General features: G+C 42.4%; 1 protein-coding gene across 20 annotated transcripts in view; it reads left to right on the top strand.

The window, feature by feature from the left end:
* Positions 1-25,167, top strand: part of ABLIM1 (actin binding LIM protein 1) — a 290,842-nt gene that overhangs the window by 169,969 nt on the left and 95,706 nt on the right. For all 20 annotated transcript variants that reach the window (XR_006887430.1, XM_046652354.1, XM_046652363.1 and 17 more), the window contains exons 3-4: positions 4,315-4,498; positions 7,897-8,006. Coding sequence is in view for 19 of the 20 variants with exons in the window: in XM_046652354.1 (XP_046508310.1) it covers positions 4,315-4,498; positions 7,897-8,006 (294 nt within the window). In the remaining variant the exon portion in view is untranslated. The remainder of the gene's footprint in view (positions 1-4,314; positions 4,499-7,896; positions 8,007-25,167) is intronic.

The following is a 25,167-nucleotide window of genomic DNA, read 5'->3' as shown; positions in this document are numbered from 1 at the left end:
GCGCTCCACTTCGGCGGCCCAGGGTTTCGCTGGTTCGGATCCTGGGCATGGACATGGCACTGCTCGTCAGGCCACACTGAGGCAGCATCCCACATGCCACAACTAGAAAGACCCACAACTAAAATTATACAACTATGTGCCAAGGGCGCTTTGGGGAGAAAAAGAAAAAATAAAAAAATAATCTAAAAAAAGCTAGACGGAAATCATCTGTATCTCTACTGGATAAGAATCAACAAGTTACCATTATTTTCAAAGTCTGGGCCTTTATCAATAGTAAAGAACTTGTCAAACACAGATCCAGTGCCCTAGGTAATGAAATAATCCTTGGGTGAGCTGTTAATACTCCAATATGACATTAGAAGAATATGCTTCTCTCCCTTACCTTATTTCCAAGTTTGGGATACTTTTTCTTAGCATCTTAATATTAAAGTGAGCTTCCACTTATATAAGGTACCTAGAATAGTCAAATTCATAGAGACAGAAAGGAGAATGGTGGTTTCCAGGGGTTGGGGGAGGGAGAATGGGGAGTTATTGTTTAATGGGTACAGAGTTTCAGTTTTGCAAGATGAAAAATGTACAACAGGGTAAATGTATATAATGCGCTGAACTGTACACTTAAAAATGGTTATGATGGTAAATGTTATGTGTATTTCACCACAGTTAGTTTTTTTTAAAGTGAGCCGACACATAGGTATGTGAAGAAAAAGTTAATAATTCTCCATCCTGCTGAGATAATCAATTTAATAACCCTACGTTTGTGTTGACTCACTTTTCCTTGTTCATAAAAATGTAAGTAGCCTTTTTCTAAATGGGGTTATTAAAATTCTTTACTCTGTGCTGTTTGTTCTTTCTTCTTAATGTTATATCATGTCATAACTCTGGGTTGTAGATGTTGATCTAATCCTTTCTTTATAATACCAGCTCCATAGACTGGACATACCGTAATTTATTCAACTATTTCTCTACTGATGGAAATTTGAGTTGTTTTGTTTTGTTTCCAGTACAAAGACTACTACAATAAAATTGTTAAGACAAGAGAATGATGCTGAAGGCCAGAATCTGAGTAGTGACGCCAAGAGGCAGGGGAGGAAGTGGATCAGAGAAATGTTTTGTTGGGAAAATGAATTGGAGTTAGTGGCCGGATGAAAATTTTGGTGTAAGAGTGGGAGAATGAGAAGTGCTGCCATTTTATTGAAAGAAGGAATAGAAGAATAGCAGAAGGTTAGAAGGAGGATGGCAGAGAAGCGGAGATGTTAGGGTTTGTTTTGAGAATGCTGAGATTGAGATAGGCATGCTGTCTGTTTGTGCCCAGCAGGCAGCTAAAAATAAGAGTCTAAAGCTTGGGGAAGACATCATAGATAGAGACATCGATTTGAGAGCCCTTGCACAAAGTCGTAGTTGGAGCTCTGAGAGTGGAGGAGATCTGTTCCCAGGGAGGTCTTATATTCTAGACGAAGGAGATGGCCTCCATGGGAGTTATCTGCGTTTAAGGGTCTGGCCTAGGAGAGCAGTTGTGTTTGGAGGAGGAGGAAGAGGAACAGGCAAGTAAAGCCTGGAGAGACGAAAGAAGGAAGAGTCTGAAGTTATGTCACAACCGGTCCATTCTTAGGAAATGTAAGAATTAAGTATCTTCGGGTATTAGCAGCATAGCCTTTCCCTCTCTCTGCTTCCTGTTCTATACCTTCAGCCACCCCTGCCTCCATGAGTCTTTCTTCAAATGCTGGTTTCCTTGTGTATTATACACAAGAAACAACAGTACAGTTCGATAAGCCAGTCTAGGCCGCTGCTTTCAAGTTAAGGACTAAGCGATATCAAACCACAAAGGAGCACAGTTCCGCTGTAGTTTGGCAGCTCTCAATGGTAGTTAGGAAGTCATTTTGTTAAGGCTACGTTAGTTTGATATAAACTAGGATTTTATTAATAAAGGAGAATATATGTCAATTTCACAAAACCACGTGAACTAGAAAGACTACCCAGAGGTATCCTAAGGAAGCAGTAACTATAAGGAATTTCTATAACACTGAGAACATTTCTAAAACATTTAGCCTTGAAGCTGTCTCAACAATCTGTATTAGCATAAAGATTACCCTGTTGCCACCTGGTCTTTTTTTTTTATAAGTTTTTTTTTTTTTAAGATTTTTTTTTTTTTTTTTTCCTTTTTCTCCCCAAAGCCCCCCGGTACATAGTTATGTATTCTTCATTGTGGGTTCCTCTAGTTGTGGCATGTGGGACGCTGCCTCAGCGTGGTCTGACGAGCAGTGCCATGTCTGCGCCCAGGATTCGAACCGACGAAACACTGGGCCGCCTGCAGCGGAGCGCGCGAACTTAACCACTCGGCCACGGGGCCAGCCCCTGCCACCTGGTCTTTTTATAAAGGATCTGTGAATTTTTAAACCTACCATAGGTGATTGGAGGAGAGAACAAAGGGAATTACTAGCAGTCCAAATGCATTACTTTGTCATTTCTCATGGTTTTGAGAAATACCCAAGTTTGGAAGAGTCACTGAGACATCAGGACTGTGGTGAAATCCGGGGAGACCCACCAAATTTGAGGCTGGATTCAACTTAACTCAAAAATCGCGTTCCCAGTATTACCTTAGATACCATAGCTGAAGTTTCCTAAAGAGGAACCAAAAGAAGTAAAGGTGGGGACTCTTACCCATAAAGTGCTTTGTCATCTCATGGGAAAATAAGATATGTACATAGAAAAATACTGAAGAAAAAATCTCTCAGGTGTTCTGTGACCCCTAAGATTGTGTTTATTGCTGTTGAAGAGAGGCTAGTCCATACTTGAGTTCCCTCGACCCACAGGACCCATTTGGTAGGGATGGAGCAGGTGTGAGAACAGTGGGGGCACTGGCAGGTTAGAGGAGGCAGCAGGTGGTGAACGAGCTGTTTTCCAGGTAATGTGATCACAGTAGTATTTATAGGGTGGTCATTTTCAGATGTGATGGACTCAGGCCATCATCTTGGGTTACTTGATTATAAATTGCAAAGAAGGAGGTCATAGCTGTGGAGTGTTGACCTAAACAAAGACTGATGAATCCACAGTAGGAGGCTTGTTTGTAGGTTCTATGTCACCTTGATTGTCTTTAATAGTTTGCACTTAGTAAAGACCTCTAACTGAGGGTGGGGGAGTAGTTACCTCAGTCAGAATCTTTCTGTGCTCAGCACTGCTGCATCTGGATGCGTTAATGAGTCATGGGAACTAATCAGACGAACCCTGGAAGAGTTCTAGTAGGTCCTTCGGAAAGCAATTTAGCGGTTGAACTCCCCTCCTCTCTACCCCAACTGAGTGCCTATTCCACCTGCTTGCAGGAATAATGAGGAAGAATCCTATATTCTTCCCCTAAGGTCCTTAATTGTATCGGAGTCATCCAACCTTGGGAATCTAGAGAGTAAGACTGGAGATTTCCAGCTTTGGCTGTTGCTTCCCAGTCACTTGGCAGTAGAAAATGTTTATTCTCAGGGACTGCCTTTGGCTTTATTTTTGGACAAGTTGCTGTGTCCTGCTCTGGTCTTGTCTGAACACGTAGACCAGACCCAAGCCCCTGGCAGCCCAGGACCTGCTTCTTTGCACCATCTCCATAATTCATAGCTGCACAGTTTGAAAGAGATGCCAAAATCCAGACACAGCAAAGCATCCTCTTTTGCATGTGTGGAGGTCCCGAAGGACAGTTTTATCTTGGACACATTCCCTTTTCTTTCCTCTTTTGCCTGTTCATATTTATCTCTCTCTGTAATATATAAATAATTGCCTTATCCTATTTACTGCACAAAGAGAAAATTAAATGTCTGAATTTTTCATAGCTATGGGAAAGTATTTCTAGAGTGTGAAAAAATAGACATTGGACATTTCAGCTACTGCTTTTGGTATAGTGGGAATTTATTACTCAGCTCAGTAACAATCTTGGCTCAAGCCAAGCAGTTGTGTGGGTAAGCAGTGGGTACCTTTCCTAATAACACTGCCAGGGACACCTTTGTTCGTATTTGAGACAGCATGAACCAAGAGTATCTTTCCATCAAAGACTGTTTGATTGTCTCTGAATCTTAGACATACCACAAAAGCCACTGAGACCTAGCCAATGGATTTTACTTGTATGAGATATTGCATAGCTCCCAAAGGGAGGGAAACGAAAGGGGAGGGAGGCAAGAGAGAACTCAAAGCCCAACAATAAATAGCTCTTTGTACCAGTCCCCTCCCCTAACCCCAAACCACTGAGGTCATACAGTAAGTAACCAGCAGGCAGTAGAAAGCAGCTGCTGCCCAGCAGCTTGGCAGATGATGACCAGATGTGAACTTGTCTTCCCACAGTGTGCGGCTGTGACCTGGCGCAAGGGGGCTTCTTCATCAAGAACGGGGAGTATCTGTGCACCCTGGACTACCAGAGGATGTACGGGACACGCTGCCATGGCTGTGGGGAATTCGTGGAAGGAGAGGTGGTGACCGCCCTGGGCAAGACGTACCATCCCAACTGCTTTGCTTGCACTATCTGCAAGTAAGTGATGGCTTCCCCCACAGAGCAGTGCCGCGTTTTGCTGTCAAAGCTTGGGGAATCCAGCTCTTGTCTCGAGTTGTATGTAGTCTTAAAACACTCTTTTTCGGATGCAGCCTTAGATTTTTAAAACTCGTATTATAGTATCAGTCTTAGTCAAAAAATAGTTTAGTTGGGAAACTTTATGCATGATGTCCTCTGCGAAATAACACGACTGATTTTAAGTGCCTTGAAACTAAGTCTGAAAGCAGCTCTGGGTCTCAAAACATTTTGAGCATTAAAAGATTGGAGGAAATGGCATAACTGTTTGGAAAGATAAAGCTTGTTGGGAAGTATAAGTTCTTATGTATATATGTGTGTGTGTGTTTAAAATAGTCTCATTTACTCTATAGCAAGAGTGGGCAAACTGCCAAATTAGACCCAGTACCTGTTTTGTAAATAAAGTTTTATTGGCACACAGCCACGCCCATCTGTTTACGTATTGTGTATTGTCGGTGGCTGCTTTCAAGCTACAGTGGCAGAGTTAAGTAGTTGTGACAGAAACCGTATGGTCTGCAAAGTCTCAGAAAAATATTTACAATCTGGTCTTTCAGGGGAAAAGTTTGCCAACCGCTGCTCTCTAGGCATCTATCATCTACCAAAGTTAAATATTAACTGCACAAACCAGCTTGATTAAAATGATCAGTTAGGGAGAAGGAACTGTGTGACGTGTGGGTGGGAAAATGTGCTTTCCTTGTTGTGTTTTGAGGGCTACACATTATAGAACTTAAAGTGGGTTTGATTTCCATAACGAGGAGATTCACAAGTAAGGGTCAGTGACTTTATCGATCCATTCTAATTGGGCAATCCCATGCCTTTTGGAGTGGTGGGGATTGTGTGCTCCATTTTGCTCTGTCTTTGTGAAAACTACAGTTCAGAGGAGGTGCTTTGTTTTGTTTTTAAGCATTTCCTGTTTCTAGGCCAGAGAGATGTACACTCTCAAAGGGTAAATTTAATTTTATATAATTAATTAACAAGATAATAGTCATAGATAAGTCACAATAAGATTTAAGTGAAATATTCTTAGTAAAATTATTTTATTAACTTTTTTAATGATTAACCCATTCCTCAATTACATTTTGTAAAAATCATGGTTTAAAAATTCTGGATTCATGAGATGGAAATTTTTCCGCATTTTCTCAAAAGCAGAGTTTCCTCTTGACCTCTCCCTTTTCTGGCTGAATCCTGGTTAAGAGCTGGGCTGGCATTCAGGAGACTGGAGGTCTAGTCCTGCTTCCAAGGCTGATCCGAGACCTCTGTGAATTAGCTTTTCCATGGCAGTTGCCTCATCTGTAAAATGAGAGGCTGTGGACTAGATGCAGGTGATTCCCCAAACAGGGATGCTCACTGGAAGTCCCTGGGGAGGGTGCTTTAAAAATATCCATTTCTAGCCTTCCCCCCAAAAAACTCGCATGCTGATTTAGTAGTTTCTGGAGGGTTCCCCAGTATGATATGAATCAGCCAGGTTGGAAGGCCGTGGCCCCGGTAAACCCTTAGAGCCCTCCTGGTCCTGGCCCTGAGAGATCGTTGTTTTAAAGTGGATAACGAGGGACAGACATTTATTGGTGATAGCCATGTCCCTGGATGCTGGAGCCAGCAGAGAGGTGATCACTGTTGCTGCTGCTGCCACTGCTGAAGGATGGGGATTCTACCAGAACTGGAGGCCCCCTTTTCAGTTTACAAATTGCCTTCATGTAGAATTGGATTCAACCCTCTTAGCAATACTGTGAAGCCGAGCAGGAATTAGCATCCCTATTTGTGAGTGATTCCGAGTCTTCAAGTCGGAGGGACTTTCCCAGTCCCTAACGTTGCAAGGCTAAGATTTCAACTCAGATTTTCTTACTCTAAATCCAGTTCTCTTTCTATTACAAGCATTCATGCCAATAACAGAAGGAAGTGAACCCGTGTGGGCAGAGGACGCAGGAAAGGGGAAAGTGCTGAAGAGGGTCATTTAGAAGATAAAATGCAAAGTTCAAAAGACCTGGCTGGCCCTGTGTTGAGAACTGGACTCTAGCTTATCCCATAGTGGGTCTGTATGGGATTCAAGTAAGAAAATATAAGTTTAGATCAGAGGGAGGGCCTGGACTAGAGCAAGGTGGGCAAGGCACCTAGGGTGCACATTTTAAAGGGGCACTCCCTCTCAGGGTCCTGCACTTGCCTGTGACCTGCTCTCCCTAGCTGGTCAATCTAGGCAAGTCACTTAACCTCTCTGAGCCTTATCTGAACAATGGAAAGTAACACAGCACCATGAAAGGGGAAGAGAGCACCTCAACTCAGCACTTCTAAAATGTGGGGGCATGAGAGTTTAAGTGTCCTTGATGACTGGCACCAATTGTAGAGTTAAGTCCAAATTTACTATCTGTGTGTGTATTCCAGTTAATTACCAACTGTTGGGCAGCCTAAGGGCAACTGAAAGGAGGAATAGCAGCTGGGAAAGTAGAACTCATGTCAAGAAGCTTGAATTTGTTCTTAAGGAATTGCTTCTGACTCAGGTGTGTGGGGATGTTTTGCTTGAGAGTTTTATGTTTCCTAGTTGACAGAATCACACGTTTGAAAACTTACGTTGGTGAAGATTATTGGCAAATTGGCCAATTGCAAGTAAGCAGGATGGAAACTGTCATATGGCTATTAATTAATGATTTTTTTGAAAACCTATTTGCCTGCTGAACTGGGAGGAGAAGAAACTGATAACATACATGCAGAAGGAATATTTTTGCAAAATGTGCTGTTATTGAATGTCCAATGTGAAAGGAAAGTGCCCTTCTGAAAAGAAGCTAATACTAAATTTTAACAGATATTTGCCAAGCTGTTTTATTTCTCCAAGTTTATAAGGGACTGGGTCTCCAGCACTGTGAAACATTCAGTTCACCCATTCAGATGTCCAGGACAAAGTCTAATTGAGCCTAATTATCATATAGGTCTAGGGAAAAAGTCTGAAAAAGTTAATGCTTGATCTGTAATCAGTTCTCCCGGGGAGGGGCCTTAAGCTTGCATAGGAATTTATGGCATTTAAAGTGTTTCTTCATGAAGGATTTTCCATTTGGAAAATGGAAAATTTTACCATGTGTGCCCTGCTAGGTAACTTGTTGGAACATCCCTCCACTAAGGATTAGAGGTAAATCATTCCATTTTACCCTCTGGTCACTTGTGGAAGCCGTGCGTTCTCCCTTCTTCTCAAATGTGGCACGTTTATTTGTTTGAACTGTATCCAGCTGGCTGGCTTGGTTAAGACTGCTTTTGAGACATTTTGGCTGGTGCTCCTCCAAGAAACGAATTGGCACCAGAGGGCAGCAGCAGAAGGAGTCGGGAAAAGGAATGAAATTGCTGGAATAACCTTGAGGGCGATGTCTTTCTGTCTCCAGGCGCCCGTTTCCACCTGGAGATCGCGTCACATTCAATGGGAGAGACTGCCTCTGTCAACTCTGTGCGCAGCCAATGTCATCCAGCCCTCAAGAAGCCTCCTGCTCCAGCAGTAAGTGCCCGGCCCCACCTGGACGTAAACTCCTTCCTACCGCAAAGGTAGCTTAGGCATGGGCTCCCCTTTTTGAGAAACTCTGTTACCTGGAGAGAAGAGTAGTCCTGTCTAAGGCATTTTCAATTGTAAGACATGATGTGTGGAGAAGCCTTCCCTACAACCCATGCAGTGAGAGCATCTCCCTTCCTTCAAAAAGACAAATAGAATTGGACATCAAACTGCACGTTTTGACAGTAAATGAAGGAAAAGGAATTCCAAAACTTTACATTAGAAATGCCCGTCTCTAGTCATGGGGGTTGAGATGTGAGAGCATTTGGTGGTGAAGTGACTGAGATCTCTGTGTATGAAAAAAGCTGTCCCCACTGTGCCTAGGGCTAATGTGGTACTTTATGCTTATCCTTATATAACTCTTTATTCTTTATCTGTCTTAACTATTCTCTGTTCACCTGGAGGGTTTCTGATATTTATTCATTGAACAGCTGCTTTGCTGAGCACCTACAATGTGTGTTGCTGTTCACACTGGAGACACAGGTGTGAGCAAAACAAGCCCAGCATCCTCAGGAAGCTTGCTTTCTCATGGGAGCAGGTAGCTATTAAATGCATACACAAAAATATCTAATATGTAGAAAAACTAAAGTAAGAAGAAAAAGCAAGGTCAAGGGGCTGCGCTTATAAGGGCCCATGAGGGGAACCTCTCTTAAAAGGTGACACCTAAGGAGAGATCTGAAGACAGTGTGGGAACAAGCTATACGTATATGGTGGGATTTGCGATTCCTATGACAAGGTTTTGTCTGATCTGTAGGAATCCAAAGAAAAGGAACTTCCCCCAAAATAAAAATAGTGACCAATTGCACTATTTCTTCTAGTAAATAACCCTGGGTAGGTCAGTTAACTTTTAAGTGAGGCGTATCCTGAACTCTGGGCACCAAACTAAGAAGCTCTACTTCCTTCTCTTTCGTGGGCATTGGGAAGTGGACTAGAGGTTTACGTTGGTTCCTGTGGATTTTTCCAGTCCCTGGGAGACCTGGAAATACCCCTTTAAGCCCTGCCCATCTCAGTCCATGGGAATGAGGTAAGCCACTTCTGCTCCAGAGGAATTTTGTGCAATTTGCAACAGATTCCAAATCTTCCTGTTAAAGTAGAAGAATCCTTATACCTGTTAAAAATGTTCTGACCAAGGTATTTGCATAGAAATTGGATTTTGACCATTGGGAGGAAAGAAGAAAATAAATGTATTAGTGCAACTTATTCAATACACATGACTGGATCCTTAGCATGTGAAATTTACATGCCCTGCTGGTAAAAAACTAGAATAATAGCTACAAGGCAGGGCACAGTGCTGGGCGGCCAGCAGGACTTCGAGTCCTTCGCTGTTCTTACCTACCCTGCTCTAACCAGGTCATCGGGAAGGTGATCTGGGTGGCAATAGTCACCCACTGTGTGGGAGGGCTTGCTTTGAAAGTACATTAACAAAACTTTAGAGGAATTGTTCAGTCTAGTTAAGAAAAAGAGGATTTTAGGAGTCCGAGGATGGGATGACAGCTGTAACGGTGGATTGTGTCCAAAGGCCTATAAATAGGAACGGCCGCATCCTCTAATTCTGTGGCATCTCTTAGTACAATTATCTTTCTTGATAGGTGGGGAAATTGAGGCTCGTGGGCATACTCAGGCTATCCAATAATAAGGTAGGATTAGAGGCAGGCCTCTTGACTGTGCTTTGGGGCTCTCTTTTTGGTTTTATCTAATACTCCTCATTGTTTAATTTAAGAAACAGAAATGTAATATTTGTAAAGGCTTCCCGTCCTCTCCGTGCATGCAATTTGGGGACATTTTTCCTAGTCACAATCTAGCAAAATGATTATTCTAATTTTTATTAAACATTTCTTTGCTTTATCTATATTTTCTATTTTTATATGACATACATGTTATGCACATAAGAAAGAAATTAAAAGTTTAGGTGTAAAAATATATCAAGATCAAATCCACATTTCTAATGCTAAATTTAATGAATATTGCTTAAACGCAAATTGACAGACCAAATGATATTTTCTCCTCTGCTCTCAGTGGATGAAATCCCAATTCTATGCAATGGCTTTGGTCAGAACATTTTTATTTTCAACAAGTACTTGTCTATTTAAATAAGTACTCAAATAGCATTTGTAGGGCATGTGGGTGTGGGTGTCTGTAAAGAAGAGAGCCCTTATAGATGGCTACACACATGCAGAATGCCCAAACAAGGCAGGCGCACAAAGACTGGAGCAAGGGAATTTTCGGCAAGTTTCTGAAATTCATTGGAGCATAATTAGAAAACACTTGGTCATTATTTGTAATTCTTTAAGAGTTGCCCTATACTTTAAAACTATCCTGATGTGACTTTGATTCTTATTTAAAGAAATTTTTTTTAACTTAGTGAAGCTTCCTAAATAAAAGCAAAAAGTGAAACTCTTCTTTGATAATGTTCACACAGTCGATGAACTAGAGAGCCACAATCTTCTTTTTCCTTTGAAATGTTCTTTCAAAAACGAGTTTCCTCTTCTGAAGTGCAGTTTTATTTCGCATTCTATGGCTGGTTTTCCATCATTGCTAGGAGGTGAAGACAACAAGAGAGGGAGAGAAGCACAGAGTGGCCAACAGAAGCCAAGGCAATGAGATGATGAGAATGTACATAAACTAGTCTCCTTTTGAGCTTCCCGGATAGAGATGCAGTTTCTATTCCAGCCCCTCAGGGGCTGCCGTGTCTGTACTGCTCTGATTTAGGGAGAACTGCCAGTGGAGTGCCTGTGATGCTGTAGACGCTCTGCTCCGTGCTTCCTTCCACCTTAAAATGCTGCTTCTAACCTTTCTGTCTATTTTATTTTCTTCATCAAGCATTCCCGTAGTACTCATTGTGAACCAGGCAATGTGTAACTGGTCTATAAATTTTAACTTATTTAATCCTCATAACCACCCTATAAGGTGATACTAAAACCATCCCCTTTTCACAGATGAAGAAACAAAGGACCAGAGAGGTTAGGTAATTTCCCCAAATTACACAGACAGTGAGTGATGGAGCTGGGATACAAACCCAGGCTGTCTGGCCCCAGATGCCATGCTACGTCCCTGATATTTATTTTACAAGGTTAAGTATCAGTCTGATTTTCAGAGATGGAGGTGCTGGGCCTTGGAACGATGACCTGACTTGTCTGCAGATTTATCCAAGTGTCTGCCTTCAAGGACTGTGTGCTTTCTGCAGGCCATAATTGCCTCCCTGTTGGAGCAAGGCTTGGTGAATGGGAACCATCAGGAAGTTATTCATAGAAACAAACCACTTCAATTAAGGATTATGGCCCCTGAATTAGTTAAAATTGTTGCAGCATCCAGTCTAATGCAATTTAAATTCAATAAGCAATAAATGGGGCCAGCATGGTGGTGCAGCAGTTAAATGTGCACGTTTCGCTTCAGCAGCCCGGGTTCGCCAGTTTGGATCCCGGGTGCAGACATGGCACTGCTTGGCAAGCCATGCTGTGGCAGGTGTCCCACATATAAAGTAGAGGAAGTTGGGCACAGATGTTAGCTCAGGGTCAGTCTTCCTCAGCAAAAAGAGGAGGATTGGCAGCAGATGTTAGCCCAGGGCTAATCTTCCTCAAGGAAAAAAAAATCAATAAACTTTATATAATGGAGATAATAGTAAAAGTTACCTCACAAGGTTGTGATGAACATTAACTAAACTGCTTTTACTAGTAATAAAAAAAAATCAACACGCTATGTATAGCTGATCCATGCTTTAAAAACAGAAATATATGTCCGGAAGACATCATGCTCTACCAGAAGGTTGCATACACTCCTCTAAAACTTAATTCCACTCTGTTCTTCATGTATTTGCCAGTAACTGAGGGACTGGATTCCCATAGGTTAAGGAGCCAGGGGAGGGCGAAGTCTGTGTGTGGCAAACTAGAGCGTATGGAAATCGGGTTTGGATCATTGTTTCCTACACAGCTCCTGTCTATTTCAGGCATCTGAGCAGGAGTGGGCTGCTGTCTACACTCACCCAGTCCGTTTCAAAGGCTGTATGACTCATGTCTGATTGTGTGTGGGTTTGGCGGATTGACTCGAGGAACACCCACACACAAATACATCCAAAGCCATCTTCCTCTCTCTCTTATCCCTCTCTGTGCAGCACTGTCATTATTCCAACTGCAACTGGAACTCCTACAGGTGTCAGGGCTCATGCGCTCCTTGGACTGAATTTAAAGCATTCCAGAGAGAGTCACGTGCATGTTTCCAAGGGGAGGAAGAATTTTTCCGTTATTTTACCTTTCTGTTTGGTGCAACAGCTTTTAATAGTTGCAAGATAATTTTTATTTTATCGTTATATTCTCTCTCAAGAAATCATTTACAGGTTGAGTGGGACTTGTCTGCTGAGGCACCTAACAATAGGGGAGCGGGGATGATCTCATGCTGGGCCAGGTCCTGGCTCTGCCACTTAGTAGCAGTCTCTTGACCTCTCCATCCTCCATTTCCTTATCTGTAAAATGGGATAGTAATAGGTACCTACCTTGTAAGAGGAAGTGAGCACATACGTAAGAGTGCTGTGTGCTTAGAAAACAATAACTTACTGTTCAGGCATTAATTTCTGGATTTTTGTGTAAGACAGTCTCTACTTTTTGTGACTCCAATTTTTTCACTCTTCTGTTCATGATAGCTGTCTTTCTCTGCTCATTTGATGTTTTCCACCAGTATAAAAACCAGTGAAGGTAGGAACACATCAACACATACATAGCCCACAGATTGCTGAAGTTTGACTCTTGGTGATGTGTTTTATGGTAGGTCTCCAAAAACCCATCTGCTCCTCCATCGTCAGACATTTTTTTTCTGTAGAATGGCGTGGCAGAGGAGGACACTGCTGAAGAGTATGGCTTCTGGACAGGTTGTTGGCTTGTTCTAATCCCAGTTCTACCACTTAGAGGCTGTGTGGCCTTGATAACGCAATCTCTCTGTGCCTCTGTTTCTTTGCCTATAGAATGGGAAACAATAATAGTTCCTTTCTCAATTGGTTGTTCTTGGGATTAATATAAGGAAAGTCCTTAGAAGATTCATGACACCTAGTAAGTACGTATATATGTTAACCATTATTCTTTAAGGAAATCGTAAGACTAGAACTTAAGCTTAGAGATACTCAGAGAGGAAAGAAGGAAGAGGAGATAGCACATGGGTAAGAACGTGGCCCTACTCTCAGAATGCCTGGGGTGAATCCTGGTTTTACCTCTTACAGTCACGCAGCCTTGGACGAGTTATTTGATGTCTCAGAACTTCAGTCCCCTCATCCTACTATTGGAAGATAGCTACTTTTAAAGGTTGTTATGAGGATTAAATGAGATACTGCATAGAAGGGCAGTGTAAATGTGGGAAGGCACTTGTAAAGGCAGTGCCGGAGGAAACCCGGACAGAACCGATGCTGTGCTCCATGTCCTGGGAAGTGAAAGTGGAAAGATGGAGCGATGGGGACAGGTTTAGGGAGGCCTTGAGGAGCTTGGCAAAGAGCAGCTCCTCAGGTAGTCTCAAACCTCGAGGATGACCAGATGAAAACATTGTGCTAGAAAGATTAAGGCAGTAATGGCGGCAGTGGTATGCAAAAGCAGCAATTTGGCATCGGTGGTCAGGGCTGGGGAGATAACTGATTGTGGGTACAGGTGATGGCTGTGAGAAAAGATGAAGAAGGTGAATAAAAAGGACCATGTCAAAGAAAGATGTTGGATGTCATTCATTCACTCAGCAAACGTTTCTTTGAGCACCTCCTCTGTTCCAGGCACCAGCCAAATTCTTTTTTACACAGTTAGCGTAATATATTACTATGATAGATTCGTCACAACCAAGAAACCAACATTGGTACGTAACCTATTGCACTTTCATTGTTTAGATGTGTGCCCGCCTCCACCACCAAGATAATGAACTCACTGAATATAAGGACCTGTTGTCCTCTCTTATGCAAGGTCTAGCACATAAAGCCCTGGATCAACATTCTGGAAATTGAGTCAAAGCCGTTTCTCTCTCTAAACCGGGCTAATAACAATCTTCTCTTTTTAAATGGGTTTAAGTATTTGTCGTAAAAGAGTACAAATATTACAGAAAAGTACAAAGAAGGAGATAAAAATCACCTGAAATCCCATCGCCAGGACATCCCCTCTATTAACATTCTGGTGCACATTCTTCTGCATATTGCTCTCAGTGCTGTAGATGTGTGTACAATTTTACATAAATTCTTCCCATGGCATTTTATTCACCTATCTTCTTGTCAAAAATCATTTTTTCTTTTGAGCATCACACAAAAGGCTGAAAGCCTTGAATTTGCTCAGATGCCTTGGGATCAGGGCCAGCTCACATGTGTCCTAGCCAAAGATGTGCTTTGCATTTCTGACAGTTATTACCCATTACAGTCCTGCTGTTCTTTGTATGTTTATCTCTCTGACCAGACTATGGCTCCTTAATGGCAAGGACTGTATTTTTTTTTTGTCCTTATGAATAGCACTTGCACACTGCAAGTGCATAAATGTTCACTTAGCGAGTGAATTGAAGCCATCCCAGGAGAGCCTTCTGAGGAAGTCACTTTCAGCTTGCAGGTCCGGAATGTTGAGTTCTGACTGCTACTTCAATGAAGATGACTTTTGTGGTTTTGTAAAATTACATAGATACAGCTTGCATGCATGGGAAGCAAGGAGTATTGGCCATTTAAACTTGTATTTTCTCATCGTATTTACAGGCTTTTTCCCTTATTTAATGCAAGGGGAAGTGGTTATTGCTTCGGAAAAATTTGTTGGCGACAGAGTCACAAGGTTTTTTTTTTTTTTTTTAAAAAGTAGAAATATCAGGGAATGTATTTCCCCAGCTTTGGGTGGGAGGTTGGAGGGAGGCCTCACCTCTCTGGGAGTTTAGGATGCCAGCCTCAGGCCTGGAGGGGCAGGGGTCACACCTGGCTTGGCAGTTCCAGTATTGCTCTACTGGCTATGGAGTGGGGTGTTGAGACAGTTTAGGATTTACATGTTTGCCAGAGGTTCGTTACAGAGAAACAAGGTATGTTGCGCGAAGGAACATTAACATTCAGATTTTTCAGACAGAAATCTATAATAATTATGAGTCAGACATAAAGATCCCAGAGTGACACGTCTTTTCACTTAACCAGAGCCTTGATTATCTCAGTTGCAAGAAAAGTTCCTGCTTTATAAGGAATGGGTGCAACTAAATGGCAAAAAGTGGAAGTGGGCACAAAAAGTCTTTTCAGTCAATGGAAAGTTAACAGCATTTTGTTATTTCCTATTTTTGTTTCCCTAGATATGCCTCTTATGTAATAAGACCCACACCTTCTAACAACTTATCAATAAAACTACAATTTTAATGATTGCAACAGCAGTCATTCCGCCAGTTTAATTTTAATTTTTCAGTAGCGGTAAAGATTTAGCTGTTCAAAGGACTGCTGGGTATACCTATAACTGTATATTCCTATATTCTCCAGAAAGATATTAAGACATTGCTATTAGTACTGGTCTCTAGCAGGGAGGGAGGGAGTGGCTGGGAGCCAGGAAGGAAGGAAATTATTTGTACTATATGAAAATAAATTTTTTAACCATGTGTGTGTATTACCTATTTATAACTCAAGTACATAAAAAATAAAATAATGTTAATTTTATGAAATAAAATAGAAGGCCCATTCCAGACAAATCTCACTACAGTTTGCCCTTGCTGTGACCTTCAGCCGTGTGTGTGTGTGTGTGTGTGTGTGTGTGTGTGTGTGTGCGTGCATTAAGTGACTGGTCACATGATGAAAGTACTGAAACTGACATTCTCCCCCCTCTTTTCTCCTTCCTGTCTTTGGAGTAAATGAGCTGGAGTTTGCTAATGAGAAGTGAACCTGAGAAACTGACGTAAAACCCAAGTATGATTTCCTCTTGGGCAAGGGCCCGTGTATGCTGGGCAACCACAGCCAGTTAAAGATTTATGAGAAAACTCTTCACCAGTTAAAGTTTACACTTGAACTAGGGAAATCAGTGCAGGAACAAACCTTCTTGGTACTTTTTTTCATTGAGGTGAAATTCACATAACAAAAATTAACCATTTTAAAGTGAACATTTTAGAGCATTCACAATGTCGTCTAACCACCCCCTTTATCTAGTTCCAAAACGTCTTCATCAGCCCCGAAGAAAATCCCATTAAGCTTACCCATTAAGCAGCTCCTGCCTGTTCCCTCCTCCTCTCAGCCCCTAGCAACCAGCAATCCACTTTCGTTTCTGTGCATTTACCTATTCTGGATATTTCGTACAAATGGAATCTTACATATGTGGCCTTTGGTTTCTGTCTTCTTCCATTTAGCATAATGTTTTCAAAATTCATCTAAGTTGTAGCATTTATCAGTACCTCATTTCTTTTTTGTGGCTGAGTAATATTCCACCATGGAGAGACCACATTTGTTTCTTCATTCTCCTGTTAATTAGACATGTAGGTCCTTCCCACCTTTTTGGTATTGTGAATAGTGCTGCTGTGAATGTGCCTGTGCAAGCATTTGTTTGAGTCCCTGTTTGTGATTCATTTGGGTCTTGGCACAGCTTTCAGAGGGGTAGGCTAGGGACCATCACAAATCTTTAAAGCAGTGGCTACCACCCCCCAGAAACAGTTGGCCTGGTGTCCTCTGGTGTCCACAGTGTGGCTGTGGAGTGGGCACCACTGAATGCCTCCCGGTGATTGCGGGTAGCAGCCTTCTCCTGGGGCTTCTGTCTTGCTTCCTCCCTTATTTGCTCACTCTCCCACTCTTCCTTCCTCTTTTTCACCCCTTTTCCTCCTCCGCTGCTGGCCATAGAGGACTACTTGGCCATTGCTCAGCCTGCTGGTAGAAGTCTGACCCCCAATTTTCCAAACCCTGTCCCGAAAAGGGTATCAACAGTGCTGAGGACTCAGGCTTTGAGCTTCTGACATATTAGTTCTGTCTTCTTGTGGAAAAATACGTAACAATTGCCCTTTTGAGGGGTGGCTCAGGGATCAAATAATGTTTACGAGGCTTGTGTGGATTATACCTTGTAGGCAGAAAGGAGAACTGCTCCGAACCCACTGAGAAGTACTGGTGAGAGGTCACTTGTCCTGTCCTAGGGGAGGCCCCATGACAAGAACGCCCTGTCCACTGGAGCTATGGCCTGAACTTTTCACCTAGACAGATTGGAAATCAGTATCCTTGAGGCTGCCATGTGACTGTAGCCTTTTCTGAGAGCATCCCATGATTGGGTCACAGCTTCCCATCTTCCTGTTGCTGTCCTCATGGCATTTTCAGTCAAAAGAGAATCCTACTTTTAATCTGGGGTCAATCCCTATGATGTTTGCATCATCAGAAATGATGCTGAGCAACCACCTGGGACAAACGCAGACTGACAGTTCAGGGGGAGGGCCTGCAAAGCAGTGATCCTCTGGGTCTGTCCTCCACCAGCTGGGCTTTGGAAATTGTTATCTGGGAATTTTGAAGTTGTGACTGTACATATTAGGATGTTGGCTTATTCCTTACATTTAGTCCTTCCTTTTACTTATAGTTCTGAAAACATGTGTGTGAACACACACACACACGCACACACACACACACACACACACAGAGTTCTCTTTGATACAACCTTAAACCTAAAAATTGGAGCAGGTGAAAAAAATAGTATTAATGTTTTATGCTAATTTTTTTTTTTTTCTCCTCGAAGAATCTCCATTACTGCCCTAGGAAATCCAGGCGTGGTGTTCTTTTTATTTGTTGCTCAGGGAAATGAAAGAGTGGCTGTTGAAGAGATTCCTTTCACAAGGCAGTGGACGCTTTCTTTAAGCAGATGTTAAAGTTGTCAGCTCCTAACCACTTTTCCACGTCCTTTCCAAAGTACATGTTCTGCTCCATAAATGTATACTCTCACATATCTGGCATTCTTACTGGGTAGAAGGCAGCCATGTCATTCACCCTGTTCCAGGCGGGTCATGAGAAATGCAGCCTCTATAGGCCCATCAGTTATTGAGTGCTGTCCTGAGCACTGTGGTGTATTTGTGGGCCATTCAAAGCCATACTCCAAAGGTAATTAGTGGATTTTCTCAGACTTTCAATTCTAATGAGTTCTTGATTCTAATGAGGTTTGGGGGTGAGAGTCTGAGTTGGTACCAAGTCTGTAACAGACTATCTTCTGTTTCTTTGATGCTTGCCATCATGCCTAGCAGCATTAGCCGTGGGATTCCTGCTTAATAAATTCATAATCAATTAATGGAGAGGAAAGGCAAACAATCTGGCTCCTTTTAATTTCCAGTTCAGATCCTAGTCATGAATATGGGGAAAAGCACACCAAATACTAGTTAAAGGAGAAAGCTGCTCCTTCTTCTTCTCCTTTTTTTTTTTTTTTTTTGGTGAGGAAGATTGGCTCTGAGAGACCATCTGTTGCCAATCTTCCTCTCTTTTTTTTCCCTCCCCAAAGCTCCAGGGCATAATTGTATATCCTAGTTGTAAGTCCTTCTAGTTGTTTTATGTGGGATGCCGCTACAGCATGGCTTGATAAGCAGTGTGTAGGTCCGCGCCCAGGATCCAAACCAGCAAATCCCAGGCTGCCAAAGTAGAGTGCAAGAACTTAACCACTGTGCCACCAGGCTGGCCCTGGAGAAAGCTTCTTGACCTTGGGAATCCATAATACTCCTAAGAGAATTCTGTGAGCACTGGTTTAGGGATTAGAATTGGAAGTTTCAAATGTGTAAATGGTCTATATTTATGAAACTTATGACCAAAGTAACTGAAATTCTATAAGTATATAGGATATGCTCTTTAAAAGGAGGAAAGATAGGATTTATTGCCAAATACTGGATTATAGAGGACTTGGAAAATGGCTGCTGCCAGGCCTGCCTTCAGTTTTGCTGATGAAGCTGATGATGCTAATCTGTTGCTATTATGGCCCATAAAAACTTTGTTGTGCGGTATTGTTTTCCAAAGACAACAAGATCCTTCACTTAAAATAGCAGGTCAGAGTCTGCTCTGGCTTGTGATGTTCCTTTCCATTGTGGCCATCAAGACAGCAAAGGGAGGAACTGACCTAAGCAGGGATGTGAGCGGTTATGGAAAGTCTGGTTCAAGGTTACATATTCAGGCAGCACAGAAACCTTTTAAAATAATTCAGGGTCATTTTTAGTGAATTTGAGATATAAACTATTCGTAGCATTGAGACCCTTTTTACAGAGTGGCAAACACATTGCACTTACATGAACATTCTGACCCTCCACCCCCAGTCAATATTTGTCTTGTGACATCATAGTGCTTTTTTTGGCTAATGGCGGCAGAGAATTTCAGAAGTTAAAAAGCACTTTTAAAGACTAATTCTTGAAAAGTGCTTTGCCTAACACTTTTGCAGTTTTACTTTCTGTTTTACCCTCTACCTGTCCTTCTTGTGGTGACCCCATACCCATGGTATTTGCCATGAAATGCAAAAAGGAAGATTGTGGACTCATTTCAGTGACTTGGTTTAAGTTTTTTTAGAAAGTGGACTATGGGAGCAGCCCCCATGGCATAGTGGTTAAGTTTGGTGTGCTGCACTTTGGCAGCCCGGGTTTGTGAGTTCAGATTCTGGGCATGGACCTACAATACTCTTCAGCCATGCTGTGTGGAGACCCATATATAAAGTGGAGGAAGATTGGCATAGATGTTAGCTCAGGGCTAATCTTCCTCAGCAAAAAAAAGGATTGTGGCCAGTCACCGTTTATCAACTTATAGATGTCCAGTTTAGAACCTGACAACCTGACAACATTTAAGAGCCCAGATGAAGATGAAAGTCAACATGCAGCAATCTCCACTTGCTGGATGGACATTCATATCACTACTAAATGATGTGGACATTTTGGTCAAGGGAAGGTTTTCAAATACCCAAATCCTTTATACCTTAAAGATGTTAAAACTGTAGGCCAACTCTTATTAAAAAAAATAATAATATCAAGAAAGTCTAGATTTTTTAATAATCCATGGGTTATAAATTCAAGGGTTTACAAAAAAGGCCAGGCAGGTAACAGGTGCATGCAGTCAGTTCAAGCATGACGATGAGTGGCAATTGGCATTTAGACCCTATGGAGGGAAGGGAACCCTAGCAGACTAGAAATATCTGTCCCATATGAAGTGGGCAGCCACTACATGCTTCCAGTTAGTCTCATGAGGGAATCCATATGTCAGAGGCTGATCTGACACATGTTGAAAGCTTGTGTTCAAAGCAGCTTAACTTTACAATCTGACCCATGTTCTGGTTACTCTTTTCTATGTCCCTTCTTTTTCTCTCTTTTGGACAGAACAACTCTCCTCTAGCATTCAACCTTCACCATTTTATCACACAAGATAATGGGAAATCCATGCCCTGTAGGAACAGTTAAGTGACAAGATACAATGTCATTCAATTCAGGACTCAAGTTAGCCAAACTGGAACTTAAATTTGGTTTTTGTTTTCCTTGAAGTTCCTTAGATTGAGTCCTGGCCAGGCATAAAGTGCCTCAAGTTAGCAGTCTATTAAAAGGACATCACTTGAATATTTTATAGGGTTTCCAAAGTCTTATTCCACTTTCTATTAATGACAACTTAAATCTGAAATGATTTTGTTTCCATGTGTATAGCCATGGACTTATGTGCTAATCTTTGTTGATGACAAATATAGTTTCTTTTTTAGTATTATTCTTAAAAAAGAATTCCAGAGAAAGCTTGAATTTTCTGGAACTTATATGGGCAACAGTTTCAATACTAAAAGTTGATTTTTTTTATTCCTAATTTTTAAAATTTTACAGTAAAGAAGGAAATACTCTGAACAGACTCCAAATCCCTTTGGATATTTTATAACATCTCGGTATCTCAGCAAGCATCAATTAAATGAGTAAAGGCCCTCTCTGGTCCCTTTTGCGATTTACATTATGTTCCCCATAATTCTCTACTTACACAATCTTTACCCTCAAGTGAACACCTCGTGCTCCAGTTCCATCATGGCTGTTTTAGCCAACTGACAGTGGAAGAGGCAATAACCAGGAAAACAAACCCATGATTGACGATTTAAACCCAGAGAAGCCCTATAAGCCAGAAAGGCCTGACTCATGCGTTTGGAAACAGAAGATCCCCACTCTGCAGTTAGTCAGACACTGTTCAGCTGTGTGGCCTTGTGTAAAACCCAGGTCCACCCTGGGCCTCAGCTTCCTGTCTGCAAAATGAAGCATTTACGTCAAATGGTCTGCAAGGTCCCTCTGACTCTCAAACATTCTGTGATCTGTAGAATGTCGATAACCACTGTGCTTCCAGGTGAGCAGGATCCCTAAGAGTGGACTGAGTCAACAGAAGTACAAGACCTTTCAAAAGTTAAAAGTTGAGGGGCCAGCCCGGTGGTGTAGTGGTTGAATTCAAGCACTCTGCTTTGGCGGCCCAGGGTTCACAGGTTCAGATCCCGGACGTGGACCTACACTCCGTTTATCAAGCCACGCTGTGGCGGTGTCCCCCATACAAAATAGAGGAAGACTGGCACAGATGTTAGCTCAGGGACAATCTTCCTCAGGCAAAAAGAGGAAGATTGGCAACAGATATTAGCTCAGTGACCATCTTCCTCACCAAAAACAAAGTTAAAAGTTGAATGATAACAATGATAATAATATGATAATGATGATGGAACCAGAGAAAGCAAAATGCCTTCCCTGGAGGCTGACAGTGGGTCATGTGTATTTGTTAAGAGGAAGAGGAAATGTAGGTTTTGTAGATTATTGCAGCTGTGAGAACAGACACAGAGTGTTTACCGTGTGCTCTACGCTCTGCTCAGTGATAGTGCATATTCTCTTCAATCCTCACAACAGCCCGGGAAGGTGGGTATTGTTAACCTACCCATTTTACAGATGAGGAAACTGGAGCCCAGTGGTTGCCTAGTTTGCCCAAAGTCCCTTGCTTCAGGGTCAGAGCTGGAATTTGACTCTAGATCTCTTTGCATCCAAAGTTGCTAATGCTGTGAGTCGTACAATTAGCGTGCAGAATGGGCCAAAATACATGTGGGACAAAACACTGAAAAGTCTTGTGTTTTCCCGTGGCTACTTTTATTATCCTCTGTCAGCATTCTCTCTCCCACCCTTAATAATATCTTAGGCAGATCCTGTAGCTTTCTGGTCACTTTCAGCTCTTAAAAGTCCAGGCCAGTTGAAAATGTTATTTTCATATCCATTTCAGAGCTGCACCGCTTCGCATTCAGGCTCAACCCAAGTTGGAGACCTGCAACGAGGAAGGGGGCACAGCCTCTTCTTCTACTCCTTCTGTACCTCCATCCCGTCCTGCTTGTGGCTCCTTTGGAGTCCGGGCGGGGGGGGAGGGGGGGGAAGGGGGGGATTAGAGGTAGAGCAGGAAAGGTGTTGTAACTCTGGCATTATCACAGTTCCTTTCAGCTAACACTGGTTGGAGACATGGTTTTTTTAATGGGGCCTATTATGAGTTCCTTGACAAAAGTGTACATTTTCTGGCCAACCTGTTACAACAAACCCCATTCCTCCATTGCAGCCTCAGGTCCTGCTCACTCATGGCCTCCCACAGCCTCTTATTAGTGCAGTCCCCCACCCTGGGCAGGCAGCCTTCTCAGGTGGGTTCATTCATGATGCTTGAGCCTGGGTACCATCCACAGGACACAAGTGCATCCCCCGGGAGCCAGACAGTGGAGGTGCACACCTCTTCCTCTTCTGTCTTCTCCTTAGCCTGCCATCAGGAGGGGCTCCAGCCAGCTTCCAAATTCAGCAGGCTGCACACTTTTTGTTTATGAACGCTTCCAAGCTCCAGGACACTCCAGTCAGTTTGTCCCAAGAACTCTAACAACAAGCTTCTCTTGGATCCCTTGACAGCACCAGGGCCTGAGCATCCCCACTCAGTAAACATCTAGGTAGACAATGGGAGGCTGGTCTTCCCTTCTCGAAGAGTCTTCTCACAGCAGAGGGGAGGGAACACCACACTCCAGCTGTGTGGGCAACTCCCCTGCTGACTCTCCTCTATGCCTTTTCGAATTTCGGGTTCCAGAGATAGGCAGGCAGTAGGGGCTGACACTCAGCAGGTAGATCTTGGGTGAGTCCAGCAAGGATATTCCTAGCACCCTTCTTTGAAAGATGTAATGTTTATCCCCATCGTTTTCAGCTCTAAGACCGTAGCCAAAAATTCCAAGACTCTAGAAAAAGTCCAATTCCGTATTCGGGAAGCTTTGATCCTAGATGGGTAGCTACTCTGAATGGCACTTTCCACCTTCAGCAGTGGTTCTAGGCATGACTGAAGTGTGCAGGCCTGGGAAGCTGGGGATGCATGGGCTTTCGGTTACTAAGTGGTTCCCTTTTCTATAGCTCCATGTCCTCAGCCTTCTTTTCCAGAGAGGCATCTTCACTCAGTAAGACACCTTTTGGGCCCTTACTCTTCCCAAATGGGAAATTCTAGGAAGGCAGAAACAGTTTTCAAGGAGCACCTAGGCATCCAGGCTATCAGGATCTTAAGTACTACCCAAGTGATGACACCTTTCTTAGCTTGGGAACAGTGGTTTCCTTCCTGAGAGACATTTCTCATCTTCTTCAACTTAAATACTTTTGAAGCCCAGGTATCCATGGCCCTATGCTAAAAAAAAAAAAAAAAAAATTTAGATACATTAAACGGAGAAGCAGGATCCCTATTTTCAAGGATATCTGTTGCCTTTGAACGAAATGAAATATATATGGAACCAGGTGTGTACTTGGATGTGGGTTTCGCTTGCACACGAGTAACCAAATCTCTGCTTTTCTCCTGGCTCCCAATGCCAAGAATGACAGGCTTGGGGGTGAAGTTTTTATTGTTGCCACTGTCGCCTTTTTTCACCTTTGGTCATTATTTGTCCATGATAGAACACTTATCAGTCGCTAGAGGGTTTGATTCCCTTAATGCTGCTCCATATTCACCTATTTCTGACTTTGACAATAATTCCAGTGCCAATCACCAGCTTTCTATATTTGTCAGCAGCTGCTTCAGTGATGTGGAAACAATTTTCTCAACAGCTGAAAAACATGAAGATAGAGAGTAGGACATTTCGTTCTTTATAAAAGAGCTTAAGTGGAATGAGCATGGGAGGCGAGAACAATCCAGCATGAGCCTTTCTGTCTCTTCATCTTTTCCACTTTCCCCAGCATGACGTCAGGCTTAAGTGGAGAATATGGCTTTGTCCAGAGAAGAGTGAATGGGTAGCCTCTGTGGAATACACTGGAATACTTTGCATCATGGGCTGGTGTTTTACTTTCTAGGAGGCAGTCTTTGTTGATTTGCTTGATTTATGTCAAGATTTAGGATGAAGGAATGACTATGAAGAATAAATAGTATCATGTCTATATAACCTTCACATGGTGCCTAGTTCATCGAAAGCCCTCAACGTAGAATGATCAGAGAGGTCATTATTGCTCTCAAATTGTGTCTCAGCTTCTTTCAAGGGGTTTTCACATTGAGTGTCCAACGCGTACCAAGCACTTCGTAATGCAGAATCTCTCTTCACCTTCAGAGCAATCTAGGAAGTAGGTATTATTGTCAGCATTTCATAGATGAAGAAAGATGGTTCGGAGAGAGTTAACTTGCCCAAGTCTTGCTAATCCCAAAGCCTGTGCTCTTATGCTTCCCCCATCTTCCGTCTCCCTAGATCTCACCTCTAGGCAGGGAGAGACCCCGTCTGGCTCTGCCAACCTCCCTGAGCCCAGCTGTCTCCAGTTGTAGAACTGAAAAGCCATTCCTAAAGTTTATTTTCTGCTTTAAAAATTCTATCGCCCAGGTTTGTTATTTTAAATCTTTACTGCCACCTACTGGGCATGATGTAATCTGAAGAATGAAGAAAAAATTCAGTTCATCTTGGATTAAAACTGTCAATTTATCTCAAGACCGTGCTGTGTTCCTAACCTTTAAAATCTGTATTTATAAGCAAATATTATACCCCTTCACTTTTATCTTTATAGTAAACTACCAGATGTGAGATTTCCTTTATAAGATTTTTGGTGAGATGCTGGGATATATATAAACCCAACTTTTAAAAGAATATGTGATGCTTTGTGACCATATAATACACACTCGGCTTATAATGGGCTATACTTTAACAAATTCTAATCTTCAGTATTCATAACTTATATAGCAGATATATTTTTAACTTTGTAAATATTTGCTCAATTT

The sequence above is a fragment of the Equus quagga genome, chromosome 2, assembly GCF_021613505.1.
Source record: "Equus quagga isolate Etosha38 chromosome 2, UCLA_HA_Equagga_1.0, whole genome shotgun sequence".
NCBI lineage: Eukaryota > Metazoa > Chordata > Mammalia > Perissodactyla > Equidae > Equus > Equus quagga.
Note: the sequence above shows the minus strand (reverse complement) of the source record. Positions and strands in the feature narration are given on the sequence as shown.